Source organism: Argopecten irradians, chromosome 1, assembly GCF_041381155.1.
Source record: "Argopecten irradians isolate NY chromosome 1, Ai_NY, whole genome shotgun sequence".
NCBI classification, from domain to species: domain Eukaryota; kingdom Metazoa; phylum Mollusca; class Bivalvia; order Pectinida; family Pectinidae; genus Argopecten; species Argopecten irradians.
Genome location: NC_091134.1, coordinates 34,138,151 through 34,160,038, shown reverse-complemented (window position 1 = coordinate 34,160,038; position 21,888 = coordinate 34,138,151). Strand labels below are relative to the sequence as shown.

General features: G+C 33.9%; 2 protein-coding genes across 8 annotated transcripts in view; one reads left to right on the top strand and one right to left on the bottom strand.

Annotated features, from left to right (window-relative positions):
• LOC138325113 (protein FAM228B-like) overlaps window positions 1-15,842 on the bottom strand; it is a 32,767-nt gene extending 16,925 nt beyond the window's left edge. The window contains exons 1-3 of one of the 4 annotated variants that reach the window (XM_069270570.1): window positions 15,700-15,842; window positions 13,237-13,372; window positions 10,125-10,201 (exon numbers count right to left, since the gene is read on the bottom strand). The gene's annotated coding sequence lies outside the window, so the exon portion shown is untranslated. Of the gene's footprint in view, window positions 1-5,871; window positions 6,235-10,124; window positions 10,202-12,375; window positions 12,512-13,236; window positions 13,373-15,699 lie in introns of those variants that run through there. The other 3 variants (XM_069270578.1, XM_069270562.1, XM_069270586.1) reach the window with 3 other exon arrangements.
• LOC138325197 (profilin-4-like) lies at window positions 10-21,436 on the top strand. Of its 4 annotated transcripts, XM_069270684.1 has the most exons (6): window positions 16,255-16,387; window positions 16,420-16,549; window positions 16,881-17,009; window positions 18,107-18,241; window positions 18,677-18,782; window positions 19,152-21,436. In XM_069270684.1, the coding sequence occupies exons 2-6, from the start codon at window positions 16,472-16,474 to the stop codon at window positions 19,178-19,180; spliced, it is 477 nt and encodes a 158-aa protein (XP_069126785.1). In that variant the 5' UTR covers window positions 16,255-16,387; window positions 16,420-16,471; the 3' UTR covers window positions 19,181-21,436. The 4 variants fall into 4 exon arrangements, with proteins under 4 accessions (XP_069126806.1, XP_069126793.1, XP_069126801.1 ...); XM_069270705.1 differs by lacking the exons at window positions 16,255-16,387; window positions 16,420-16,549 and adding an exon at window positions 10-134; XM_069270692.1 differs by lacking the exons at window positions 16,255-16,387; window positions 16,420-16,549 and adding an exon at window positions 6,548-6,911.
• The last annotated feature ends 452 nt before the right edge of the window (window positions 21,437-21,888 follow it).

Genomic DNA, 21,888 nt, shown 5'->3' with positions numbered 1-21,888 from the left:
CTAGCAATGTTTTGCTTCCGGTAAGGGAGACAACTCGGAATTATTTTACGACGAGCACCAGTACAAACCACCAAGAGTAGATCAAACATCTGTGTTATCACTGTCAACATAATATAAGAACGATTTGTCAACTGGTAAGTCAATAGTTTGTGATTGTATCTTAAACTTTTGATTACTGTCACGATTAATTAATTTTCATATGGATTGCTACATCAATATTTTAATTTGAAATGACAACCAAATGCCAGACAAGAATGTGGTTTTGTCACAGAAATGTCGGCTCAGCTGTAACTGGAATCATGACCTTTGACATAAATTTCACACAAACGTTTTATAAAATCATTGAATTCTGTTAATTATCTTCAAATTGTGTCACCACTCATCCTTGTGTGAATTTTTTTAATGAACTATGTACATAATGTACTGTACACTGAGTGAGCAGTGCTGTAAAATTTATTATTATCTATTAGCCTATAAACGTTATGCTGATATTTCGCAGATTTTGATTCAGTTTGAAGATCAGTAATTTTAGAGAATAAATAATAAATAGTGTTATTTATTTTAGAAACAATATAAAAATTCTCTATATTTTAAATTAGAGTCGTATAATAAAATACATTAAGTGTATATTAAATTCTGCATTCAATGACAACTTTGTTTTACCATACTTTGGTTTTAATTTTGCCGTGTTTTTTTTTTAAATGCACAAGTTTATGTTATCTGTATCTGTTGACAATATGAGTTATAATACATTAATTATTATTGGCTTGTTCCTGAAAGGCTCATAAAAATCAAGAGATAGTTTGATTACCAAAATTATAATGTGTCATTAGTGTCAGCTAAAGGTACTGTAGATATTTGCAATCCAAAAAGTAAAACTTATGATTTTTAAGAGGACATCATATTTAAAATCAGAATTTTTTTTTACAAAAGTCAGCTTACACGATGTATACCGGCCAGTTAGAGTACAAATGTACTTGTTGCTTTTACAATAATCATATATATATAGGTCACAAAATACTAATTTCTATCAAAAGTGATTTAATGATAAAGTTGGTGTCTACATAATTTATATTTACTCAAACCCTTATTTTTCACATAAAAAGAAACAGAATTTGTCATTTTACATTAAAATTGGATTATCTCCCATTTATCAGTTTTTAAGATTATATCTTGCTCAACATAAGGTGATTGAATTGTCTCCCTTCTTCCACCACTTTCTTTTCTTGCGGCATTGCTTGCACTACTATCTATGATAGGTTTAATATCAGGGATTGCATTTTTATGCTGTCCCAATATTTTCTAAGGATAGAAAATGAAAATGACACATTCTCCCCCCCTCTAGAAAATCCATTCCAAATGAATAAAAGGAGACTCCATACCCCTATTTGTCTGGATAAATAAATAATTAAGTTTATCAAATCTCTGGGTTGGAAAGGGCTTATATAATTGCTTAGCCTGTTGCCCAATCCTATCGATTATTAACAAGGACATATATGAAAAGGATAAGTCACACTGGGTTTTGGGGAAATACAAGGCAGGAGCTTTTGTGTTTGGGCATTGACCGTGACTGATTTTCTTTTGATATCCGCCGGCGCAGCCTTTGATGTAGCTTGCGGGTGTGAGGGTTACCGTCTGACTTTCTAAAGCGGGCCGTCATTTCATGAGCTGTCGTATTTTTTTAACGCAAATTTAAGACATATCCTCTAAATATTCCGTTATTAGCAAGTAATAAACGTTGTGAAATTTAATAAACTTTACATTGGTGTTTCGTTTTACTCGATAAGACAAGTATCAGTTGAGAAAAATGGTTTTTATCCCCGGTTCATAGGCGTCTCGCGTGGTGTTTAGTAATGTAAAGAGACAGTCATGAATCCTTCTCACTTAAAAATTCTTGTTATTATCAATCAAATTGGTTGAAATGAAATGAAAAGGTCCCCATTTCATAAGAGGAGATTGACCCAATTTGTTCTGAGAAGGACCCTATCTATGGAACACGTACCCAGTCGCAAACCCTGGTTTATATGACATAGGAATATGGATTTTAGGGAGGGGGGGGGGGAATATTAGCTGAGATAAATGTAAACGGGCGAGTATATTCAAATCAAGACCCCATGGGCCTAATGATCACATTAATTTAAGCTTATATTCTTCATTAAAAAAATTAGGTATCTTGGGTTTTTTCAAAAGAAAATAGGAAAATGATCTTCCTTACTTTTATTTGTAATTTCCATTTCAGCCAATAAAAAAATTGTGCATACGATTGATTATAACAACAAGGTGGCTTACGGCCTGCTATCTGACGTACATTAATACGTATATTACATACATGAGCCAGGGTATATACTAATAATTTTAAGTTTCATTGTTCTTGCTATTTCTCAAAAGTTACTGAAGACATATCTTTCTCAAAGAGAATTATTATGCTGCCCTCTATGGTTCCTTGTTGTATACAGTCCATTTTGAACCTGTGAACTGAATTGCCAGCACATCCTGAGCACAAACATGAAAGCTCAGGACCCCGAGTCATCTTCTGGTTTCCTTCCAAAGATCCCTCACAGTAATTGATGTAAAACTATATTAAAGTTTATTTTTAGTATGTCAATAACCTTACTCATTTCCTCACATTTTTGCCCACCACCGTACTCAATAAACCAATTATCTTACTCAATTTTATCTGACTTTACAAAACTTGAGTTATTGAACAGAGAAATTAACAAAATATACATGCTATCATGTTATATATTATATTATATACATGTATTCATATAATCTATGAGTATGAATTACCTGATAATTCTAAAGATATCTTATTAAAACATAAATCCATTGTAGCAGGGCAAGAGTAGTGTATGAAGAAATACCGCCAATGACGGCTACTGACCAAGCTGAAGGGAAATTCCCTCCCAACACGAAACAAGAAGGTGACTGTATCGCTTTGTACATTACACCTAAAACCTGCTACACAATATGATCTCTTAGACCACCTGATTATATAATGTTGAAATAGAGCATTTTGGTGTTAATTCTAAATACTAATATTACTTCACTCAAAATACCAATTACCTAATACACCGTTACCAGTAATCCCACTGTGCACTGGGGAAATATGGAGGTTTTAATTGCCATCTTGACCAATCGATTGAAACATAATTACAGGTTTATAAGTACCCAGTTTGGTACCCAATAAAACATTATACTTCTAAGTACTGATATGGAGAGTCAGAGTGGAAAGTTATCTGGATAGAACTACTGAGCTTTTTCTGATTTATATCACATCAAACAAAATAGTTGGCATGATATTAGAACTCTGACATGCTTATCTGACCCTGTAACAGATTACGATACAGGGATTGAACTGTAAAGGCTGATAGAAAGCTCCTCAAATGTGGGGACAAGAATGTCTGTATATTAAGTCCAATAAAGTAAACTAAAGTGATGCTTGTAGACTTATGATTTATAATATATATTACACACAATTTTACTTTAAGGGTCATTTACACGCTGTAAGAGTTTGACACGTAGATTGTCTGATTGTGAGAGATACTGGTACCAACTTTCTTGTGGGTTTTATTATCCTGACTTCTTAGCTTATATGGCCTGATAGAAGAAAAGAGTTTCACCTAGCCAGGGAGTCTGATGAGTATTTTACCAGACCTGGGAGGCTGACAAGCTTTTTACCTGAACTGGGAGGCTGATGAGCTTTTTACCAGACCTGGGAGGCTGATGAGCTTTTTACCAGACCTGGGAGGCTGATGAGCTTTTTACCAGACCTGGGAGGCTGATGAGCTTTTCTCCTGGCCTTGGAGGCTGATGAGCTTTTTACCAGACCTGGGAGGCTGATGAGCTTTTTACCAGACCTTGAAGGCTGATGAGCTTTTCACCTGCCCAGAGAGACTGATGAACTTTTTACCAGACCTGGGAGGCTGATGAGCTTTTTGCTATACCTATCAGACTGATAAGCTTTCCTCCTGGCCTAGGAGTCTGATGAGCATTTTACTAGACCTGGTGAGCTGATGAGTTTTCCATCTGGCCTGTGAGGCTGGTAAGCTTTTCACCTCTCCTGGGAGTCTGATGAGCTTATTACTAGGCCTAGCTGGGAGGCTGATGAGCTTTTCACCTGTCCTTGGAGGCTTATGAGTGTTTTACTTAGCCTGGGAGGCTGATGAACCTTTTACTAGACCTTGGAGGTTGATAAGCTTTTTTCTGGCCTGTGAGACTGATGAGCTTTTTAACAGGCCTGGTAGTCTGATGATCTTTTTATCAAACCTGAGAGGTTGGTGATCTTTTTACCAGGCCTGAGAGGCTGATGAACGTTTTACCTGGCCTTGCAGGCTGATGAGCTTTTCACATTGCATGGAATGAATGAGCTGTTTACCTGACCTTGGAGGCTTTTGAGCTTTTGACCTAAACTGAAGGGCCAATGAGTGTTTCATCTGACCTGAAGGGCAATAAAACTGTCCACAACCTGAATAAGTGATACGCTTTTTACCTGACCTCCAGGACTGAAGAGCTTTTCCCTTATTTGAATGATTGATTTGACCTAAACCAATAAGCTGTCCATATGACCTGACCTATAAGCTTTCAATCTGGCCTGAAGGACCAATAAGCTTATATGGCTTTATATGATATAGTGCAGCAAATCACATCCAGGTACATCCAAGTACCTTTCCATCTATATTCATACTAGCCATCTTTGGAGGAAGTAGAACTTATTTTATGTAAAAAGTGACTTTGACAAACATGTAATCCAGAAATTAAAAAAAAACCCATTGAAACCGTAACATGTAGCGGGTAATCATCATTTCATGAAGGGAAGCAGGGACGGTGTCCAATATAGATGGGGTCCAATGTAACTTTGATTTGTTCATAGTAAGGAGGGGTGATTATTGAAGGTATGTGCTAACCAATTATGACAAATATTGTACTTTACCATTAAGAGTCCATTATAACTGAGATGTTAAGACGGAAACCGTAGCTACCCTTTTTATGAACTCTTTTTAACAAAGGTATAATCTTGCAACAGTAATATGAATGGAAAGCCTGGCCCCGACTTCCCTTTATAAATATATTCTATATAAAAGTCATGTAGATTTAATTTCTTCAATTAAATTGGTATTAGTATATATATATCTTTCTTTTACTGGTGTAACGGTGAAATATAACAATAAACATGTAATCAAAATCCAGTATAATGATAACGATGTAATACGATGTTTGGATGTTTTATTTTTATGTTGACTTAAATACAACTGTAGATATTCTAAATCATGGTTGTGAATTTAAAAGTATTCAAAGACGTGAAAGTCGTGAGCAATATTTTCATTTCTATAGTTATGCTTGTAGATATATTATATGATTTATCTTCAATTGCAGTTATGTTATACCTTTCAATTTTAGAGTTACCGTTCTTGTGTGCATTGTACATTACGTCACAAATGAAATTTGCCCGCATATTAGTATTGTGTCCTGATGAAGCCCAAAATGGGCAAAACTGATAGACCTACAACCTGAATAAATCTCAAAAATTCCCAAAAATCACAAAACACAACAATTCCAAAGTTGACAGTAACTACCTTTTTGGTGACATAGATTCTCAAAAGAAATATAAATGTACTGAACACTTTAGAGTAAAAGTAAAGGTTAATTAAGCTTATTGCAATTAATCTCCTTATAATGACTTTCCTCAGTTACTAACAGAGAAAACTTTAATCTTTAGTTACCAACCTAGGTATACTTTATACAACAAATACTTTAAGTTAGTAATTCAAATTCAAAGAAAATGGAAATATAGAAAAGAAGACTTATGTTTTGAACTAGAATTGTCACATGAATTATATCTAAGACTGGATTGAGTTTAAAAAGACGTACCTGAGTGTTGACCGTCTGCTCGGGAGTGATTACATGGTGTAACACAGTCTTATCAGATATAGTAAATCCCTGGCCAATTTAATCTCCTCGGGTCTCTAAACCGCCTTTCTTAGCGGCCTACCTACAAATCCTATCAATCTACAGTTCCAATACCCTTATAAACATGTAAAGGCTTTAAGCTGGCCGAGTGCTTCTTACATAAATTTAAATTCATTAAGGATGACAATAAAGATATATTCAAATATCCTCAGAATTTTCTGCACAGATGTTCCACAGCTGTAGATAGATGTATATATCTGCTCTCCACATTATTTTGAATTCACTTTCATGCTTATTCACTTGTTCCATCTTTCATGCTTATTTACAGCTTACTACTTTGACTCTTTTGATATAGTACTTCTGTTTATATAGCTTATTCAAACAAAAAGAGAGGAACAGCCTCGCTGAGTGCTTCCAGGCTAGCAGCCAATCATTGGTTCACTGTGATTAATCCTTCAGAGTTCATTATGCATAATCGGGCCCAATCTCAGCTGTCAATATGTCCACCTGTATGTTAGGCATTGTCAAATGACAAATTGACATATCGGATACACAATCCGTGTGATATGACAGAGAAGAAAAACCCCTGATACCTGCGTTACCCCGTAAAGGCCCCTTGATATTTACTACTGAATTTTGATTAGATACGTTGAAATCTCTACTAATATTTGCATCAGGTGAATTGGACAATACTGGGTTGTGACTCTCCTAGAGGATATGAACCTGAACTGTAGGGGCACAGGTATCAGAACGATTAAATCACTTAAGTATGTTGTAATTACATAGGTCTTATTGTGGTGTCGAAACAATGTACTTACAAATGTTGGAGATTTAGGGTTGGCCCTGAGGAGAATGTGTTATGGACATTTAATTTAACAACATATTGATACCTGCTGTACAGAGTATCTTTTATATCTGTGTTTCACCTGGACAGTCTTTTGACAACAAGTATGGGGGAGGACTTTCGTAAACAATCTAAGTTCCAGTTAACAGGGTTACCGGTGAGTCTTTAAAAGTTTCAGTTTCATTAATTTACTAAATTACCATAATCTCAATTGTTCTATAGCCATTTCAATATTCATTTATTTCTCATATTGTTTAAACATTTCATGGCTAAATTCTTGGAGATTTCAACTTTCAATCTTCTTTTTTGTTTATTTGTTTGTCAATAAACTCATCTTTCCATTCATATGTATTTGACTGCCTGCCGATCAGTATCCATTTATTAGGATCAACCTCAACTCATTTTCTGTTAAAAATTAAATTTTCAACTTTTTTCATCTAATAATACTGATACAAAACATTCTATATCTTAATACAACGGTATGTAGCAGTTTATTTTGCCTGGCAGGTGTTTTAGCTGACATCTAGACTATAGCTAGCTCGATCTCTCTATTTTACCTAGTTACCAAAATCAAGAGAATTAGAAAAGTTCAAATAATCAAAATAATAATTTGTAGCCAAGTCAAGCTCCTACGTATTTTTCCCACAGGTACTGAACGATATACATCTACACTACTGCAATAGAATCCAGCACCACATTGTATAGGAACTGTATTTAATTAAGGTATTGGATAGTCTAAGTCAGGACCCTAATAGTCCTTATAATTCAGTCAACATTACCACAGAATGACAGAGTATTCAAAAGTCACATGTGTTCTCTGTTTACGTTATAACACACGACTGCCTCCATTCTTCTCCCGAAACAATGAAACAATTTGATTAGATATAATACCGCTATATATTATATCACAATATCTGTTTATAGAACCAGGCTGACAGGTTGTTCATTAACGTAGGTAAAAATAGCTTACTTCTTTTGTTTACAAATCACCATGGAATAAAGTGTATTTAATTAAACCTTAGAACTAACAAATCTTAATAAGACATTGTTATGTTGATATCTGACACTTATAAGTAATTATCTACCTTGTTATGTCATACCTGTCGTATGTTATTGAAGTTTTTACCTGTTGATTAGATAAAGAGGTACCAAGATGTATTTTAAGAATGGATCTGCTATTTAAGTCTTTCATTAATTGATTTTTACAATGTAATCTTCAAATAAACTGCTTGTGGAGTTTGTCCAAATTCCAGAATATTGTTTCTATAAGGTTAGAAACAGTAATGTGATCATTTGCTGCCTTGATATACATTTTGTATTTTGTTAGAAATAAAAGATATAAATTAAGAAATTTTTCCATACTACTTATAAAAAACACAAACTTTATCATTGAAAAAGGGTCGAGTAATCATCTAATCCTTCATCAATGACCGTTAGTAATTGATCAAAATTATGTGAAGCCATGTATTATGTATATATATATAGGCATGATAATGAGATAATATTGAACTACTTCTAATTTCCTTTAGTGTACCATGAGCATCTAAATATTGTTGTTTTGATGGTTATTGGTGCACCTACATCATTACTTCATGATTATCTCCCTTTTCTGATTAAGTTTATTTCCTTTTCCAAGATCAACTGAAAAATATCTCCCATTATAATGATCAAGTGAAAGACAGTTATCTCCCCTTTTTGATAATCAACTGAAAAATAAATATCAAAAGGGGTCAAATAGGCTAAAACTTCAAAAATCTTCTTCTGAAATTCTGGAAATGGTAGAATCAAATACTTTTTCATAAATAGAAAGGTATTAAGGTCCTTTACAAAAATTGTGAATTATATGACCCTGGGGTCTCACGTTTCCCCCGGGGATGGGGAGTGGGGTAGGGGGTCAAGTTTACTATAGTTTATATAGGAAAACACATTTATGAACATGTTTTGCAAAATATTCTTTTAAATTCTGGAAATGGTATATCAAATACACTTTATAGATGAAAAGGTCTTAAAGTTTGTTTATAAAAATTGTAAATTATATGACCCTGGGGTCTCACGTTTCGTCCTGGGGAGGAGGTCAAGTTTACTATAGTTTATATAGGGAAAACACATTTAATGAACATGTTTTGCTCAATTTTCATTGGAAACGAGTCAAACTTGGTTAGAATCATTAGCCTGAGATAGCATTTTAATATCATATCCATATTGGTCCAGGCCGAAGTGAAAGGCAGTTATCTCCCCTTTTTTTGATAATTAACTGGAAAATAAACATCTCCCATTTTAATGATCAAATGAAAGGCAGTTATCTCCCCTTCTTCAAAATCAACTGAAAAATATCTCCCATCAATTGAAAATTATTTCCCATCTTATTAAACAATTGAGTGAAAGTTATCTCTCTGTTATGATGATCAACTGACAATGTCGTCCCCTTTCGCATGAGTATCTGATTAACTACTAGTCATCTAACATTCCAATGTTCAATTTAGAGTTATGTCCCCTTTTGCCCAATTCAGCTGAATGTTATCTCCTATGTATTATGGTAAGCTGATAGGTGTTTTCTGATAAGAATTAAGGGACTATACTTACTATTTCCCCTTTGACTGCAGTCATAACTTAATCATTAAATTGTAAATAAAGTCATGATTTTACAGATTTACCTATTGTTTTGTATGTTAGCTAAATCTCCTTGGTAGTGTTAGCCAATGACTATTCTTGTGTGTTTCAGTTGTAAATAGATACTGGATATCATCTACTAAATAGATTTATGTTAGAATTACCTCCCCTGTGTGATAGATCCAGTGATTACCTCCCCTTTGATATAGTTTTTACCAGAATAAATAGACTGCTTCCCTCCCCTTAGTTCTCTACCTTCCCTTAGTTCTCTACTCTCTGCCAGGCTCCACTCCGCTCACTAGGAACTGGTAACGGGTAACCATGATGATTTTCTGATTGGTCAGTCTACATATCTGGTTTTGCTGGCATCACATTTTTAGACGTGTAAAACCCTTTTACACACAAAGCAGGGGGTCTTAACGTAAATAATAAAAATGTGTACTGTCTTTGGACAATAGATAAACAAAAGTAAATTAGGTTTTAAGTTTTGAAATCATTTCATGCTAAAAGAGCTAAGTGTGCGTAGAGAAACGACGTTATTGCCAGGATGACATATCATCCACAGAAATGATAGCACTCTGAAGTAGGAATTCCTACTCAAGATGGTTACTGGCTACTGGTCCAACCAGAGCAATCGAGGGGAGATAAATCAGTGTATTATGTGTAATGCCCGATGTCGTTCATGTTGGCTACTGGTCCTCAGTAAAGCATATACAAGGGAGGTAGCTGAGACGAGAACCAGTCTACCAGAATGACTTACCTCATGGTTGTCATGTGTCCATTAATCTCATTCCACAAGGTATCGGCTACAGATTCAGATCAGGTTGATTGTTTTACCTGCAAACAAAGACATCAACTCAGAGTCCTTAATAGTTTATAGGTTGAATGGAAATATATGTTTACTGATCGGGTACAGGCCCCCGTTTGCTTACGTTAGCGATATTCAGTTGATGATCGCAACACTCCTTTCGAGAAATTTTATTTCTTTATTAATTTTTCTGTCATTTAGTATGAGGTCTTTCTCTCAAATTTGGGATCAGTCCATTTGTTCTCCTAAATTTGGGATGGATCCATTTGTTCTCCTAAATTTGGGATGGCTCCATTTGTTCTCCTAAATTTGGGATCGCTCCATTTGTTCTCCTAAATTTGGGATTGCTCCATTTGTCCATGCATCAATGCATCAGTGATGATTTTCCAAAACCGTTCCACTTATCTCCATGAAACTTTCTGAATATATATCTAAGCTTAGAATTTTCTATGTTTAACATAGCTGTTATTTATATAAGATTAGGACAATTTATTTGCAGTCTAGCTGCTGGGATTATCGACCCTGCCTTTATCAATCACCCGTGATCATTATTTCAATGATAGCTATGATGTCCGAATAATAACTATTTACAGATCAAGATCTTTCTTTCTAAAAACTTTTCTTTATATTTTCATCCTACTAAGTCTTCATACCTTCAGAAGTGTTTCAATAACAAATCTAAAGTCATGGCCTGACTTTCATGGGCCAAGTAAGAGAAATATACCATATTTCACCAAATATGAGCTCACAGGTAGACAAAAACAAATCAATTTTTAAAAGAAATGAGATAAATAAACTGTATTCAAATTTTCAATTTGTATTTGATGAGGATTTAACAATGAAAATTCAATCACAACATGCCAAGGACGTCAGTAACTTTATTATTTTCGTCTTTTGGTTTCACTCGAACATGTGAGCTTCTTTAGGATAAATAATTTTTAAGATTAGTGAACTTTAGGCCTTGAAAAGGGTGATGGAATGTTTATAGGAACATGGCCACTTATTGGGTATTATACATATTATAAATAATTGTATGAATTATCCTATCATACTCTACCTCTATATTTCTGGACAACAACTTCCAGCAGTACCATTGTATCTTTGTCATCTGAATTCTATAGATTAGGCAACTGATGGTACAAGTGACAGAATTGCTTTCCAATTTAAAATGAATGATCACCATCTTATACCAATATCTTTCATATTGTGTTGGATTGTGTAATATAAAAGGGCTTGGTGGTTAAAGTGGGCCAGGATAGGAACAGGTCAAAGTCTAAGGGGAGATAATCCCCTTTGAATCGTATGAAATTATTCCAAAACATACATTTTGGTGATTTTTACAATTGAAATTGATACAACCAGTTTTAAACACACTTACTCCTGTAACTGGAGCTACCAATAACACACTATACATCCTAAACTGCCATTTTAGCTCTACAACTTTTTAGAGCTGCCATTTGATTTTAGCTTACATCTTGAAATGCCCCTTTAGCTTTAAAAACTACAATTTCTCCATTTTAGCAAAATATGTTATTGCACTAAGAGAAAATACACCTGTCTTTGCTGGGATTCCAACTAGTGACTCTTAGGTCATTGTGCCATAGACAAGGATTCATTCCTTTTACTGGTGCTTGTTTTGGCGCCATTGCATTTTAGTACAAAATGGATTTAGAAAAAAGTTACAACAATGATACGATCATAAATTTCAAATGATTATTGCTATACAAACAGCATAAAGAAAATGACATTTTTGGTACAAAAAGATTCCTTAATAAGAACATTTAACAGTATGTAAATTGATAGCAAAGTAAACTCTAAGACTTACAATGTTTATAGACTACTTAACTTTTGTAGACTTCCTCTTGACAAACTTTTCAACTATATAAACATCTTTCTTAAGATACCATATGAATAATGCTTTTACATACTAAATTTAATTTTCCATGTAAAACTTGCTAGGCTCTTACCTGTTTTATAGACGATGCATATACCTGGGTATACCTTCCTTTTGTGTATTCCCTTTTCATTTGAATGTCTGCTTAACTCTTTTTAACCATTAATTTACCTGCAGTGTTAGTTCACATCGAAAAGATTACCAGGACCTCTTTCAGGAGTGTTAACTGGATAATAAATTGCTTTTCTTTCTTATTTGTCACCTTATGAAGAGAATTTACGTTCGACGTGTGATTTGAACAAAACTTACCTGTGTATGGTATTAGTCTGCGACTCCGGTGGGGGATCCGTCTCTGGTGTCCCAGCGGAGATTGGAACCATCAACTCACGTTTAAAACTCTATTTATCTAAAACATTTCTTTATAGTGTAAAATGATTTAAGTCTATTTACCAAGCCTTTCATTTAAAGTTCATTCTTTGTGCCGTGTATTTCGATACAAAAGTGAAGAATTCCAGTCCAGGATTCGTCGGATAAGTTGAAATGTAAACATGAAACCAAGCAACAAATCCATCTTGGACTTGTACTGAGTGACGTCATTTCACTGAATTATGTATAACTGAACACTACTCATTCACTTTAAACATTGTCTGCTCCCCAGAGGAAACAATAGCTGTGACAAAAAGATCGCAAAGACTATATAGCCATTGTGTGGTGATAGACATACACTGTCAATCTGGTTTTCACTGAAAGTGAAGTTCTTCAGACAGAAAGTTTATGTATATACACGGAGCAGCCACAAAGTATAACTATTGTTCGGTGACAGTGGCTTTTGGATCAGAAAGACTTTACTTTGGATATTAACAGTATATAAGCATATATATATATATATATTTTTGTTTGTAAAATTTGTGGACGAATTTTGGAGAAGCTATTGACATTGGTCATCCAGACATTTAATTGGAATCTAGCTGTCATTTTGGAAGAAGTGAACTGCTTTGGGATATATAACTTTCATTTTGGGATTGATTAAAGAATTTAGTGTAAAAATGGTTGACTATTTTCGAGGAATGGCTGATAGCCCAGATATAGATCCTATGGTAAAGTATTGTTCTTTTTTTTATGACACATTGTAGTGTAGCAGGTTTTAATTGTACATATTGATACTGTTACCTTCTAGCTTCATGCTAAGGGGAAATTCCCTTTAGCTCAGTCAGTAGAGAGGCGGACCAGTAAGTCCAGGGTCACAGGTTCGAGGCCAGCTTGCAGCACACTACTCTCACCTTCTTACATTTGGTGCCGTAGACCACTGCAAGTGAAAGCTATACAAGATTGAGAGGATACACTGGAGATAGAACTTAAGTTGGTCTGTGTTTGGAGGGGAGTAGAGTAGCAGGTTTTAATTGTACTTACCGATACTGCTAGAGAACAAAGATTGTGCCCTGGTTGCAATTAAGATGTGGAAGACGAATATCATTTTATTTTAATATGTATTAATTATCATGATTTAAGAAAGAAATATGTAAAACCTTTTTATTGGCGTAAACCATCTATGTACAAGTTGATACAATTATTATGTTGCGAAAATATAAGTGATCTACGTAAATTAGCAAAATTTATATTTGAGGCCATGAAAATATGATCCCGCCTCCAATAATTTCAGTACAGTTATATTAATGTTGTATACTTAACCTGTAAGTTATGTAGCCTTTATATAATACACATTTTGATTTCAATGTATAGTACATTTGTAACTTGTCTATGATATTGTACTAATTACTATGTGATTGTATATATATGTATATGTGCGTATTTTGCACAATTCCAATAAGTTGTAAACTTAAGGAAAATAAAGAATTGAATTATTAGTGATACGTTCACCTTTTAGATTCATGCTAGGGCAGAGTGGCAGACAGTAAGTCCCAGGTTCGAGCCCCGCTAGAGGTACACTATACTTTCGCACTGTTACAGTAGGAAGTTTTTGTTCATTTGTACATCTTAATGATTTACTTCAGTGACTTAATATAAGAATATAGGAGAGGAGAAAGGTAACAGCCAGATTGGGATTAAAAACAGAAACCTCGAACACAAGCAGCTCTATTTATTAAGCTATCTGGTCACCGATGATCAACCTAGTCCAATTTCACTTCACTCCTACCTTCTTTCTCAAAATATTTGCCCTCAAAGACACACAAGACCCTTATACCACCACTGTGGGTATTTTGTTGGGCACAAAGTTTGTAATAGGAGAAAATGTAGTGGCCAGACCAAGGTTCAAACCCAAAACCACCAAACACTAGCCAGAGGATCTATCCTATCAATGGAGTTACCTGATCACAGATGATCTTAGTCCAGCCCTGCTACATATATTGTGACCTTGGTGTAACCTTGGTGTGACCTTAGATTAACCATATAGTTGTCATTGGTCAAGACAAAAGAATAACACTTCTTGAAATGAAGAATTATATGGAGTTTAACAATTTGGATTTTCCATGGCATAACTTGAAATTATCTGGAGCGTTCCTGTAGAGAAATTGGCACTTTTGGACCAATCTCTAAAACAGATAGTGGAAAACAGTGAATGGTGCCAAATTATAATATGAAATATGTAAATATCTCTGCAAAATTTTGACAACTTACTTATTGTCATAGATTTTATTGTAATTTGAGAAAACTTTCACATAGGTCTTTCCTTGATGAAACTATTAAGCAATCCAATGAAATGAAGCATTTGTCTGACACAATTTGGGCTATCAAAACATTGTCTGCAATATGTCATTTTCTAAGTTTTCTTTTATCAAAACTTTGAGGCCTACATGTGGCAATTACTAAGTTACCTGCCGTAGGTCAGTGGTTTTTCAGTGGGTACTTTACTTTTAGATCAAAACAACCTTAAAGTGAATAGTCGGGCAAAGAAAACCAGTCTAAATGCGTTCATTGGCCTTCCAAAAGTTCTCAAATATTAATACGATGGTCAAGTTCTGCTTAGTTTCCCAGTTCTGACCATTAAAGTAAAGAAAAGTTGAAAGCATTTAAAGCGAGGCTGCGTGGAAATGTAACCACGGACATAGTGAGCCGGGAGGACGTTTTAGAATTTCCATACTTAAAATTAATTTCTTCATACGCAGACAGATTTTGACGAGAGATTTTATTTTTCCATTTCATAAGAAATTATACTGGATATATTCACACCATTTTTACCGGCTTTAGCCATCCTTGCCCGACTGTTCACTTTAATTAAGTCTAGCTTGTTTAGTGGTGTATTGGAATAGTAACGAGAGATTTCCAGTTTACATAACCCAAATGAAGACATCCCAAATGTGATTGCCTACGTAAAATGTATATTTGTATACTGTAACTCATAACTGTTTGAAAGAAGAAAATTGAAGTCTTATAAAGAAATAATATCTATAGATACGCTTCACTATATTAATAAATCAAAGTATATGTTTTAACATTTATATAGTGCGTCCTAGCTTAAGAAGAGTACCCTATAGTGCTTTACAGTAAGCATAAAATGAGCATTCATCAAAGGACATACAACATTACTATCACTGTTTTACACCATTGATATTTTCCTATAAACATATGTGACATTCAACAAAATGTGAACTATCAATCATAGTTCACACTTACCTTATATCTTTATGTGGAGAAACATCGCTCAGAATCAATCGGAATACTACCTTCACTGTAAGCCTGTGGCTTCAGACAAAATTAAAGCTGCATGCACTTAACAACAATTCTGATCTTTTGATATTACCGATGGAAAACTAAATGTATTCAGCAAAGACATATACTTCTGTAATTTAAGACGAAAATCGCAGTTCTGACGGCCTTGATTCTGAAATCAGTCCACTTTGGAATCGCAATTTCTACCTATATTGGGATACATGTATAACATGTTCCGCATGGACGACCAAATGTAATCACGCCTTCGGTCATTATTGCTATTTATTCTGGTTTGTGTGATCTAAAGTTTGTACGGTAACATTCAGTGTTTAGAAAAAGGTGAAAGAAAAACAGTGTATTAACTCTAAATGAGAAAATTGCCAACAAAAATGCACAGAATTGTATTGAAGGCAATACACAGAAAGGCAATTTACTTACCATCGTTGTCAATAACTGAAAGAAAGCTCATTTTATGTACTTGTCTCATGAAAGGACATTGAAGTGTTTATATATTAGAAGAACCAGGATGTAACCGTTTCAAATTATTGATATTGCTGATAAAAGTTATTAGTTACGAATATTAAGACTCCCCAGTAATGAACTTGTCTTCTGGAGAAGTAGTTCATTAAGCTGAAGTCACTGGATAACATACCTGTATTTCCTTGTGTCCAGTCATTAACATACCTGTATTTCCTTGTGTCCAGTCATTTGGATAAATTATTAAGTTAATGCCAAGATGGCTAAATCATTCAATGTGGATGCTCACTTTGAGACTAAAGGGCTTGTACAACGGGTGAAGACCTATGAAACACTGGTAATGAGCATTATTTATATCAGATTCATTGTGAATATTATATACAGTCAAACCTGGCTATAAAGACCACCCAATGAACTAAGAAAGAAAGGTATTTATAGCCAAGTGGTCTTGATACACATGGCACTTTGTGCTGATTAGACCATTTGGTACCATGAGATTTTGTCGTTGCAGGTTAGTGGTCTTATAAAGCAGGTGGTCTTTATACAGAGGTGGTCGTTTAGGCAGGTTTGACTATACCTTATTTTCAGAGGAACAGAAATAATTTTGTTTCAGCTTAAGCTCATAAAGATAGAACAATAAACCAAAATTTTGGTTTCTATTGTTACAGGATGCTGTTAAGATGAATCAGCTTCAGAACCTAATACACGATGCTCTGATCTCGACAGACCATGTCCAGCACTGTGCCATTGTACGACGAAAGGACTGTAATGTCCGAGCAAGTTCTGTCGGATTCAATGTAAGTGTAAAAAAAAATCTTGTGTAATTATGAAAAATGTTATCTTAACTGTATGGAAAATTAAATTGGCTAATTCTTCTGTACATTTGGGCTATGGCTCCAAAACATTCAACTAAACACCATGAAACTCAATATATCATTAGGCTAGGATGCAATACCATGTATTTGTGCCTTTTCTTATCAGTGACTTTCCAATTATTTCATCCCCCACGAAAAGTGTTTACATGGGATGTTGAATTGGGCTCTGTCCGTCCGTTCGTGTGTCCATCCAAGATTTTTTTCCGTGGCTATAACTCAAAAACTGTTCAACACAGTTCCATGAAACTGTCTGTACATATTAGATACATGCCCTTGTTGCGCCTCGTGCTATTGCAAACCTTCAATTTTTGGTATTTTTTCTGGTACCATGGAAACTTAGTAAAAAAAAACCCAACAAATTATTGTTTCTTTTTTGTTTCCGGGCTCTACCTCCAAAACCCTTTAACGAAGCTCCTTGAAACTTTCTCTATATATTAGACAAATGCCCTAGTTGTGCCTTTTGCTATTGTAGACCTTCCATGTGCAATATTTTTTCTGTTACACTGCAGGGGTGCAAGGGATAATGCTTTGTGGCTCCTTGTATTTTATTATTTTCCTGTAACCATGGAAATAAAGAAAAGAAAGCAAAGTTGCTGTTGCTGTTTACTCTCTTATATTGAACTACTTTGACCTCTAAACTGTTCAACTCGACTCAACTGAATTTCCTTTATATGTTTAATTCAGCTGGCGCCCTAGCTGTTACTGCATGCATAAGCAATCTTTACCTTTGAAACATATATTCAAAAACATCAAATTACTACTGATGGTCTAGGGGAGGGCTTTACACCTCCTATGTACCTGAAGGTTGAAACATATTAAAAACAGAATGGAATGCTTTACAAGTTATAACATTGATTAAAAAAAAAAATGGAAAATTGTTGAAGATTACCTGAGGTAGTGGTTGGGGTAAAAGTTGGACATGGCATCTTAGAATCAATCTACCTCTATCACACTTCAAAGAGTACAGGAAACTAAGAGGTACCCTATTTGTGTACTGTATATGAAATCTTGTGTTATAGCTTTACCCGGACCAGGTTCAGATGTTACTTGACGCCTTTAAGAACCCGCCCCAGACGCGAGAGGAAGGTGTGTACTTTGACGACAGACAGTATAGATGTGTGAGGGCAGACAAAAGTTCCATTTATGGCAAATGTGTAAGTAAAGAAATTCATATTTGTTTTCAGATTTACTGGTAATGATGATTAACTCATACATCCCTGAAGATTCGATTGAACTCTTCTGATTCAAAGGTTTGAACAGTTCATTTTGAATTTTCAGCAGTGAATAAGTTTAAGTTATAAAATAGGTCTGAGAAAGATTTATTATCTTACTTGGTATACGATGGTGAGGCATAAGTGTTAGCATTCATCTGGATCTTTAATTTGCTTACCAAGGAGAATATCATATTGAAGTCCCAGCCTTCAGGCATTATAATAAATAAGTGAGGTTTTATGGAGACATATCCTATCTTGCATAAGTGATGTTACTTTTTTTTTTAATAAGAAATCTTCAGAAATCATTATTCCTGAAATATTTCTATCTCAGATAAAGAAATAGTGATTATCTTGTCAGTATAATTTTGTGTTTAGGAAAAGAAGGGACTAATACTGGTGAAGACTCTATCAATGTTAGTGGTGGCAACCTATACAGAGAGTATGTACCCCAGTGTATGTGTGGAGGCTGTAGAGAAACTGGGTAAGGCTCGTAAAATCATGGAGTTATCAAAGTTTCATTATCTTTCTGTGGTGTCTTTTTTTTCCTCAAATTTTATAGAAAATTGAGAGATGTGCAAGTCATGAGGTTTTTCAGAATTATTTCAAACAAACAATACAAAATTATTAATCAATAATTAGTCAATTATATTGCAGGTATAACAAATACAATCAAAGGACAAACCTAAAAATCAAACTACGAAAAAATCTTAAAATCAAAATATGAAAATACAAAAAAAAAAGCATAAAGACATGGAAAATTCTCATCATTACATTTTTCAGATAAAAAATTATGATAGAGTTTCTTAAATTTAATGTGGTCAACCTGAATCAAGTATAATTTCTTTTTCAGCTGATTATTTCAAGGAAAAGGGGAAATAGTTTGCGGATTCCTTGTAAAAAGGCTGTGATCATGTGTATAATAGACAAAAGCCAACAGAAACCTTCCCACTGCCAAACCAAACTGCTGACAGACATCTGGCTGTATGTCTTTTTCCATACAGGTGTACCTGTAGTAGAAGATTGATTGTAAAACATATCAACAACCCAGGTGTATAGTAAATATGTTAAAAAGTTAGCAAACAAAAACCAGATAACTGATAACTTATCTTTATTACTTGGCCCCGATATCTTCAAACAAAAAAGTACCAATTTTGTCAAAGATTTGATTTATTTTCCACCTTATGTATCTTATGCCAAAATCTATTTACTTAAATCTGTTTTTAACATAGTTTGTTTCGAGAAATCTGGGTCATTCTTTAATTTCTCAAAAAAAAAACCCAAAGAAGTCAATATTTCGGTTTCTCATGATGTTACTTATGTAAAAAACTGTATTTTACTGAATTTTGTTCGAGAAACTGGGACCAATTATTCAAAAATTATTTTCACTTTCAAAGTATTTATATCAATTACATTTAGGCTGCCTATTTTAAATCTATATACTATGATAACATGAATGTTTGGCTTTAAATATGTCATTCCAGAGAACAAAGATAATGTTTTTATTGTGTATTTTTTGGTTTAAAAGAATGAGATACAATAATATACATTATATATATGTGTGTACATGTGTATTATCATGTGTATAACAATATTATATGTGTCTGGCCTCAGTGGCTACAGTATCAAATGAACATTATTAAATATAGAATTTAGTAGGAATGAAGGTTGCTAGAATGAAAGACAAGATATTGGGTCAATTGTGAATGTGTTTATGAGGATATCGCTTAATTCATGTACCATCTGACACCCGATAACATTTGTGCGGGACTATTGTTTCTATTGGTGATGGAAAGACCCTAAAAGATGATATCCCACACTAACCCCATTTTAGTGGGAAGATTACAAATAGTTACATTCCATCACCACTGGAGATACTAATCCCGCACAAACGTTATCGGGTATCACATGGTACATGAATTAATCCCATTGTGAATGTGAACATGGGTTTGTGTTTATTGTATTTTTTTTGTTTTTTTTTTTTGTACACATTGTGTGACAGAGTATTCAAAGTAATAATAATAAGTTATGTATAGTATTTATATATTTTTCTATTTTACTGTACATTGTATATTTGTGTTGAATTAGATATTATGTCAATGTTTATACAAACATTGTTGTGTTATATCTGAAAGTTATATTACATACAAAACAGCTATAAATTAATTTATTGTAATGTAGAATATATTTGCATCATCATATCTTATACACAAGGAAGAGAAACATAATATTCATTATCCATCTAATATTCAATTAACAAATCAAGGATGTTTGTGAGAATATTATGTCCATTAAGAAAATGTACAGAATGTGATCAGCATCTTACAAGTATTTGTGCTCCGTATATCAAATGTGAGATACAGGGTACTTGAATTTATAATATCAACGGTTGTATATATATTCCAGTTATTCTGGATTCTTACAAATGTATGTCTGTAGAAATGTTAATGTAATCTTACATAAATGATGCCTTAAGCCTAATTCAGTTTTTATTCAAAGTCGTTAAAATTATACTTCCAAATACAGGCCATATTTTTAAAATAACTTAATTTCTTAAAACTTTTTACAAATATCCGTCCAAATATGACATTGTCGTTGTGATGAAACTTTCATAAACTATGCATCCGGTATTTATGTGCCATATATGTATATAAGTACATGTTCTGTATTTTCTCCTTCCAAGACATGCCATTTTAATGACTGCTTATATAATCATTTTCTCTTTCCATATGTACATGTGTGCATTTGAATTCGTTTAACAAATGGGTCCAAAGCTGTTAGAGTTATGTCCCTTTATTTAATTATTGTTGTTCATGACTGTATACTGCAATTGAAATTATATTTTTTATATAATTTTGCTAGACTCTTTCATCAGAGAAATGACTACAATGCATACATCGACTGCGATATAATTTAATCTTTCATAAAATTTGACTGTCAACAAAGCCATATTTGACTGAATAAGCATTTAGAAGCTTATTGGAATCTTATTGAGATTATGTTGTCCCAGTTAGTCTGCATTATATACTCTGTATCTTGATCTAGATAAACAACAATATTTTAACTGTGTTTGAAACTCTTCTGTTATTTTTCTTTGATATTTTGTGATATTCCTTCGATAAAATGGTGAAACATTAACATTATCATGTGTTGTTTTCATTTTTTTAATTACTAATCTACAAGACCATTACTAATCTACATGACCATTGAAATGCATCTGGCTAAAGAATGTATTACTGTCGAGTCAGTCTAACCGTTGACAAAATAAATGATGTAATACCTCGGTATGTTGAGCGACAGTATTATCAACTAGTCGAGTGGTTCTGTCAATTGTCTGGAGGGATGGAGTTTAGATAGCCTACCTGACGTCAGGCGATAAAACAAGTGGGCGGAGTTTATCTGACAATGTTCTAGAGATTGAAAGGCAATATGGCTGCGCCTGATAAAAGATGTTATGCTAATGAGGTACTGACGGATGGTAAACTTCGTCGTGATAAACTTGATCTTCATTATAGACTAAAGGATTATCTTTTTCATGAGATTAGTAAAAAAAAACTGATGTTACGAGAGGAGGTTGTCACAAGATTATA